The sequence below is a fragment of the Salvelinus sp. IW2-2015 genome, linkage group LG14, assembly GCF_002910315.2.
Source record: "Salvelinus sp. IW2-2015 linkage group LG14, ASM291031v2, whole genome shotgun sequence".
Classification (NCBI taxonomy): domain Eukaryota; kingdom Metazoa; phylum Chordata; class Actinopteri; order Salmoniformes; family Salmonidae; genus Salvelinus; species Salvelinus sp. IW2-2015.
In genome coordinates, this window is record NC_036854.1 from 1,608,257 (window position 1) to 1,617,033 (window position 8,777).

Sequence of the window (8,777 nt, forward strand, 5' to 3'; positions counted from 1 at the left end):
GTTCATACAACAGAATGGGTGGTTGGTTGAGGTATAGCTAGCTAAGCTCTTCAATAACAACAGATGGGCGGTTGGTTGAGTGTAGCTAGCTACAGCTTCTGTCAATAACAAACAGATGGGCGTTGGTTGAGTGTAGCTAGTAAAGTAGTGCACTATATAGGGAATAGCATAGTTCAACACAAGTTCTGACGTCAAAGTGATGTCATTTCCTTCCCCTCCGGCAGCTCAGTTCAGCTCCCCTTCTCTATTGCCTTATTCTCCTCTCCCCCCTATGGGCTCTGGTCTAAAGTAGTGCACTAGAAAGGGAATAGGGAGCCATTCGGGATTCACCCCATATCTTATTAACTTTCATTCCAATCTGACGTACAAAACATCTTAAGGAGACTAAACGCATGGTAAAGACAGAACCATTTCACCGATTACTTCCCGGAATAAGGAAACATGGGCTGAGCAGCTGACATTTTCTTTCGGGTTTTTTCCAAAATGAAAGAATATTGTATCAATGAATAAAGGACACACATTTTGAAACTGTGGATCTACTTCCAAATACAGGTCAGTCTCAATAGCTTTCAGAACAGGTTATATTGGTGCAGCGGATCTAAAAAAAAAGGTGTGTTTGTGCACATGGACCATGCTAGAAATGGAGTCGTTACGTTTGAATCTTAAGTCTGTTTTTTTTAGACCATTCCCTCAGAAACACACGCTAACTGAAAAGAAAATGGCTGCTTTTAAGTACATTCTTAAAAGTCACACAAGGCATCAGAGAAGAAGAGTTAGTCTATGTAGTCTCTGTAGCGTACTGAGTAGAGTCTGCGGATGAGAGAGAGAGAGAGAGAGAGAGGGAGTGGTACTGTAGTTTAGCAGGTAGCCGAGGTTGTGGGGCAGAATAGGTAGCTGGGGTTGTGGGGCAGAATAGGTAGCTGGGGTTGTGGGGCAGAACAGGTAGCCGGTAGCAGTTCCAGAGAGAAGCCGCTAGAGTTCCAGAGAGAAGCCGCTAGAGTTCCAGAGAGAAGCCGCTAGAGTTCCAGAGATGGAGGAGTCCTCTCCTCCTGAATATCCCAGCTGCTGTGATGTCGTTTCAAACCAGCCTTCCCGGGGTGCTGCTAGGAACACGTAGTCCACAGGAGGAAACAATTCTGTCATTTTAGTACACGGCGGTCTGCTCTGTTAGTATCCCAGAGTGCTTTGCGTCCAGACGGGGGCGATAGCTGCGTCACTGCTCCGTAGGACACACTCCTCGGTCCTTACAGCAGAAGTAATGAACTACAACACCGTTGGAATACCTGGCGAAGGCGCTGGACAGGACAGACAACAAGTGTTTTAGTATATAGACCGCCATTACTACATATTTACAACAGGTTTTAATCACATAATAAGGGATGTATTACATAGTTATAGGTGTTTGTAAAGCATTGATATTAGTATGGCCAGCAGAATGCCACCCTGCATATCACTGCTGGCTTGCCTCTGAAGCTAAGGAGGGTTGGTCCTGGTTGGTCCCTGGATGGAAGACCAGATGCTGCTGTAAGTGGTGTTGGAGGGCCAGTAGGAGGCACTCTTTCCTCTGTTCTAACAAAATATCCCATGCCCCATGGCAGTGATTGGGGACATTTCCCTGTGTAGGGTGCTGTCTTTCAGATTGGACGTTAAACGAGTGTCCTGACTCTCTGTGGTCACTAAAAGATCCCATGGCACTTATTGTAAGAGTAGGGGTGATAACCCTGGTGTCCTGGATAAAGTCCCAATCTGTCCCTCAAACCATCACGGTCACCTAATCCTCCCCAGTTCACAATTGGCTCATTCATCCCCCTCCTCTCCCCTGTAACTATTCCCCAGGTCGTGGCAGTAAATTAGAATGTGTTCTCAGTGAATTTACCAGGGAAAATAAGGGTTAAATACAAGCTTACCTGTTTCCTATCTTCTTCTTACAGACCCTGCAGGTCTTTTCCTCTGTGATGATACACTTCACCTGTTGGTGGAAGATACGTTCCTCCTGGACCTGAACACGTCAAACAGACACAAAGACAAACAGGGTTGAATCTCAAAAAGGTAGTTCCTTGTTTCCTTTAACCTGCCTCTTTTTCAAAACGTCAGAGAGAAGCAACTCTTCAAACATCAGAAGGGAGGAAGCTCTTTCCTTTAATCTTCTCTTCAAAACATCAGAAAGGATAGAAGCTCTTTCTTTAAATCTTCTCTTCAAACATCAATAAGGATAGAAGCTCTTTTCCTTTAATCTCTCTCACCAACATCAGAAAAGGATGAAGCTCTTTTCCTTTAAGTCTTCTCTCTACAAAACATCAGAAAGGGGCGGAAGCTCTTTCCTTAATCTTCTTGCTTTCAAACATCAGAAAGGGGAGGAAGCTCTTTCCTTTAATCTTCGTCTTCAATAATACAAAAGGCTCTCCTATATGTCAACACACCAGAGGAGGAAGTCTCTTCCTTAATCCTCTTGGCTTCTCTCTGAGTTGAAAAGAGCTCGGCTAGTTCGAGACAGTTTTAGTGAACACCTAAACAACACAGGCGTCGCTCTCACCTCACTCAGCATAGAACGCGTGAGTGCACATCCTGGCTTCCTCCAGAGAGGGTGCTCTCTTGAGGAGACCTGTCAAGAGGAAGACGACTTGTCTCCTCTGAGCCTTCTCCTAGAACACTCTCTAGGAACACACGGTCTCTCTGATCTGAGTGTTGGCTGGCAGCAGGTCGATGGCCTGGTGGAGTAGATATCGTTTAGCTGATTGTAGTATATTAGTAGCTATGATATAGTTTCACTGGCAATAAATCAAATTAAACCATCTAAGTGTTCATCGAAATAACCGTCAAATACAGGTAGCCTCGTCAAATAATTAACATCCAATCACATTAACCGTTACTCTGTGCGGGAATCACTAACGTCGTATGTCGCCAAACGTACTGCTGCTATGTTGTATCTTTACTGATGGAGCAAAAGCCATGACAGGGAGACATAGTGGGAATGGTAACGCTCGTGCAACAGTTGCTCCGACGCCACTTGGGTACACTGCCAGCATCCACCAAGAGGCTCTTGCTGCCAAGGGAATGCCTGACATCTTTGAAAGACGTTTTGGACACTACAGTGAAAATGGTTAACTTTGTTAAAGCAAGGCCCCTGACCTCGTGTATTTTCTGCATTATGCAATGATTGGGCAGCGACCATGTAACGCTTTTGGCAACATAACTGAAGTGCGCTGGTTATCAAGGGAAAAGTATTGACATGTTGACGACTTGAGAGACGAGTTTAAAGTTTTCTTTACTGACCATATTCACTTGTCAACCTCTTTGCATGATGACGAGTTTCTCCACATTTAGGGAATACCTAGGATGGATAAGTAATCCTTCTAACCCCCCCCCCCCCCCTGAAAAGAGTTAGCTCGACTATTGTAAAGTGGTTGTTCCACTGGATATCATAAGGTAATGCACCAATTTGTAAGTCGCTCTGGATAAGAGCGTCTGCTAAATGACTTAAATGTAAATGTAAATTTACCGATATCTGATCAAGAGAGCCTCATCGAAATTACAATAAGCGGTTCTGTGAAAATTTTATTTAAATCAGAAGCAACTGCCAGATGTCTGGATAGGGCTGCGCTCAGCGTATCCTGCCTTGGCAAATCGCTCTGTTAAGACACTGATGCCCTTTGCAACCACGTACCTATGTGAGAGTGGATTCTCGGCCCTCACTAGCATGAAAACTAAATACAGGCACAGACTGTGTGTGGAAAATGATTTAAGACTGAGACTCTCTCCAATACAACCCAACATTGCAGAGTTATGTGCATCAATTCAAGCACACCCTTCTCATTAAGCGCCATGTATATCCATCTATCCCTCTCTGTGTGTGATATATACTGAACAACATGCATCAATTTCTAAGATTTTACTGAGTTACAGTTCATAAGGAAATTCAGTCGGTTTAAATATATCTGTTGGTCACAAATGGGCAGATGCTGGATATTGGCGGGAACTGGAACACGGATGAATGGCACGACAATGGGCCTCAGGATCTCGTCACGGTATCGCTGTGCATTCAAATTGCCATCGTTGTCTGTATCTTATGCCTGCCCCATACCATAACCCCACCGCCACCATGGGGGCACTCTGTTCACAACGGTGACAGTAACAAACCGCTTTCCGCCATACAAGTGGTCTGCGGTTGTGAGGCCGTTTGCAYGTAATGCAACAATCTAAAACRATGTTGGSGAAATGAGAAATKAWCATTCAATTCTCTGATGGACATTCCTGCAGTCCTTTCAAAACTTGAGACATCTRTGGCATTGTGTTGTGTGACAAAACTGCACATTTTAGGACTGGCCTTTTATTATCCCCAACACAAGGTGCACCTATGTAATGATCATGCTGTTTAATCAGCTTCTTGATATACCACACCTGTCAGGTGGATTATCTCGGCAAAGGAGAAATGCTCACTAACAGGGATGTAAACAAATTTGTGCACAAAACATTTTAGAGAAATAAGCTTTTTGTGCTTCTGGAACATTTCTGGGATCTTTTATTTCAGCTCATGAAACATGRGACCGACACTTTATTTTTGTTCAGTGTATTCTGAAAGTATTCAGACCCTTTGACTTTTTCCACATTTTGTTACGTTACAGCCTTATTCTAAAATAGATTAAAAATGAACTTGTCAGATAGTTGGCTTCTCAACTTAGTTGTATTCATCTTTCTGTGGTGCAGTCTACCTTAGTGGTATTCAGCTTGTGGTGCAGTCTCCTTAGTGGTTTCACTGTGCTGTGGTGCAGCCTACCTTAGTGGTATTCAGCTGTGGTGCAGTCTACCTTAGTGGTATTCAGCTGCGTGTGGTGCAGCCTACCTTAGTGGTATTCAGCTGTGTGGCAGTCTACCTTAGTGGTATTCAGCTGTGGTGCAGCTACCTTAGTGGTATTCAGCTGTGGTGCAGCCTACCTTAGTGGTATTCAGCTGTGGTGCAGTCCTACCTTAGTGGTATTCAGCTGTGGTGCAGCCTACCTTAGTGGTATTCAGCTGTGGTGCAGTCTACCTTAGTGGTATTCAGCTGTGGTGCAGCCTACCTTAGTGGTATTCAGCTGTGTGTGCAGTCTACCTTAGTGGTATTCAGCTGTGGTGCAGCCTACCTAGTGGTATTCAGCTGTTGTGGTGCAGTCTACCTTAGTGGTATTCAGCTGTGGTGCAACTACCTTAGTGGTATTCAGCTGTGTGTGGTGCAGTCTACCTTAGTGGTATTCAGCTTGTGGTGCAGCCTACCTTAGTGGTATTCAGCTGTGTGTGGTGCAGTCTACCTTAGTGGTATTCAGCTGTGGTGCAGCCTACCTTAGTTTGTATTCAGCGTGCGTGGTGCAGCCTACCTTAGTGGATTCAGCTTGCTGTGGTGCAGCTCCTTAAGTGGTATTCATTTTGGTAAGCTCCGACATGTAGAATGCGCCATGATTGGCGTGCTCCAACAGCTCCATTTGATTGGCCAAGGCAGGGGCGTCAGGAGGGGACAGGTTACATTGCGCAGTAGAGACAGTAACCTGTATCATAATACACTGGCGTTAACAGACAGTAACCTTATCATAAACCATGGCGTTAACGACAGGTCATCCTGTATCACAACACACGGGTTAACAGACAGGTACACCTGTATCACAACACCATGGGTTACAGACAGGTACACTGTATCACAACCACTGGGTTAACAGACAGGTTACACCTGTTATCACAACACCACTGGTTTAACAGACAGGTTACACCTGTATCACAACTCCACTGGGTTAACAGACAGGTACACCTGTATCAAACACCATGGGGTTACAGACGGTACTGTACACACTGGTATACAAGTCAGATACAACACACTGGGTTAACAGACAGGTACACTGTATCACAACACACTCGGTTAACAGACAGGTCACTGTATCACAACACCACTGGGTTACAGACAGGTCACCTGTATCACAAAACCACTGTTAAGACAGTACTGCAAACGGTACAGACAGGTACACTGTATCACAACACCACTGGGTTAACATGACAGTTGTACACCTGTATACAACACCACTGGGTTAACAGACAGGTACACCTGGTATGACAACCACCACTGGGTTAACAGACAGGGTACACTGGTATCATCCACCACTGGTTACAGACAGAGGTACACCTGTATCACAACAACTGGGTTAACAGACAGGTACACCTGTATCATCAACACCACTGGGTAACAGACAGGTCACCTGTATCACAACACCCCACTGGGTTACAGCAGGTAACCTGTACACAACACCGACTGGCGTTAACAGACAAGGTATCACCTGTATCACAATACCACTGGGTTAACAGACAGGACCACCTGTTCTATAAACCACTGGGTTAACAGACAGGTACACTGTATCACAACACACTGGGTAACAGACAGGTATCACCTGGTATCAGCAACACCACTGGGTTAACAGACAGGTACACCTGTATCACAACACCACGCGTTAACAGCAGTACACACTGTATCACAACACCACTGGGTTAACAGACAGACACCTGATCATAGAACACCACTGGCCGTTAAACAGACAGGCTACACCGTTTATCACAAATACCACTGGCTAAAGACAGGTACACCTGTATCCACAACGACCACTGGGATTAAACAGATCAGGTACACCTGTATCACAACCACCACTGGGTTAACGACAGTACACCTGTATCCCACAACACCACTGGTTAACAGACAGGTACACCTGTCATCACAACACCACTGGGTTAAACAGAACAGTACACCTGTATCACCAACACCACTGAGTTAACAGACAGGCCGCGGCTACACCTGGATACAACACCACTGGGTTAACAGACAGGTACACCTGTATCAACAAACACCACCTGGTTAACATGACAGTTTACACCTGTATCACAACACCACTGGGTTAAACAGACAGGTACACTGTATCACACACCACTGGCCTTGAACAGACAGGACACCTGTATCACAACACCACTGGGTTACAGACAGGTACACCTGTATTATAACACCACTGGTTTAACAGAAGGTTGACCACCTGTATCACAACACCAACATAGGGTTAACAACAGGTACACCTGTATCACAACACCACGTGGGTTAAACAGACAGGTACACCTTATCACAACACCACTGGTTAAACAGACAGGTACACCTTGTATTATTAACACCACTGGGTAACCACAGGACATGCGGTACAGAACACCTGTATCACAACACCAACTGGGTTAAAGGACAGGTACACCTGGTCACAAATACCCACTGGTTAACAACAGGTACACCTGTATCATAACACCACTGGGTTAACAGACAGGTACACCTGTATTATAACACCACTGGTTAACAAGACAGTACACCTGTATCACAACACCACTGGTTAACAGACAGTACACCTGTATTCAAAACACCACTGGGTTAACAGACAGTACACCTGTATCACAACACCACTGGGTAACAGACAACACCTGTATCAAAACACGTGTTAACAGACAGTACACCTGTATCACAACACCACTGGGTTAACAGACAGGTACACCTGTATCACAACACCACTGGTTAACAGACAGGTACCACCTGTATCACAACACCACTGGGTTAACAGACAGGTACACCTGTATCACAACACCACTGGTTAACAGACAGGTACACCTGTATCACAACACCACTGGGTTAACAGACAGGTACAAACTGTATCACAACACCACTGGGTTAACAGACAGGTACACCTGTATCACAACACCACTGGGTAACAGACAGGTACACCTGTATCACAACACCACTGGGTTAACAGACAGTACACCTTATATAACACCACTGGGTTAACAGACAGGTACACCTGTATCACAACACCACTGGGTTAACAGACAGGTACACCTTATCACAACACCACTGGGTTAACAGACAGTACACCTGTATTCACAAACACCACTGGGTTAACAGACAGGTACACCTGTATCACAACACCACTGGGTTAAACAGACAGGTACACCTGTATCACAACACCACTGGGTTAACAGACAGTACACCTGTATCACAACACCACTGGGTTAACAGACAGGTACACCTGTATCACAACACCACTGGGGTTAACAGACAGACAACCGTATCACAACACCACTGGGTTAACAGACAGGTACACCTGTATCACAACACCACTGGGTTAACAGACAGTACACCTGTATCACAACACCACTGGGTTAACAGACAGGTACACCTGTATCACAACACCACTGGGTTAACAAGGCAGTAATGTTGTATGCGTCGGTCATAAGGGTTACCACATCTTGGTTTCTGTCCGTCTCTTTGTCATAATGCCTATGACAGTACCTGAGGGGCGAGCAACACAAATCAAGATGGAGTGAGATACGATAATAAACACGTGACAATTCACAACGATGTTTTGAATGAGCATGTTGTTGTTAGGCTGCGTTGGATGCTTAGTGGGAGACTTTCTGCAGCCCTACTCACTCTTCAGTAAAGGTTGTAAAATTCCTGTAACTTTCCCAAAATTGACCGATCTTCCAGAAATCCTGATTGTAAGATTCCCAGAATCAGGAGGAATCTGGAATTCCTTAAAACAGGATTTCTGAAAAAGGATTTGGGAAAGTTGCAGACTGAAGATGAGGCACTGACGTCACATGAACGAACGTATGTAAGAGTCAGTAACGCAAACACTGGTGACCATCAGGTTCTGGTCACTATGAACATAGCTGTAGTGTCACATTATGTAGAAACGACCATCAGGTTCTGGTGAAGGCATCCTCCTTCTCTTTTTTTT

The 8,777-nt window shown here is 45.0% G+C and overlaps 1 protein-coding gene across 1 annotated transcript in view; it reads right to left on the reverse strand.

Annotated features, from left to right (window-relative positions):
* Window positions 1-146: 146 nt before the first annotated feature.
* Window positions 147-8,777, reverse strand: part of vps39 (VPS39 subunit of HOPS complex) — a 61,547-nt gene continuing 52,916 nt past the window's right edge. The window contains 3 exon segments of the mRNA XM_070446754.1: window positions 147-1,295; window positions 1,908-2,004; window positions 8,214-8,326. Coding sequence (XP_070302855.1) covers window positions 1,214-1,295; window positions 1,908-2,004; window positions 8,214-8,326 — 292 coding nt within the window. The 3' untranslated portion in view covers window positions 147-1,213.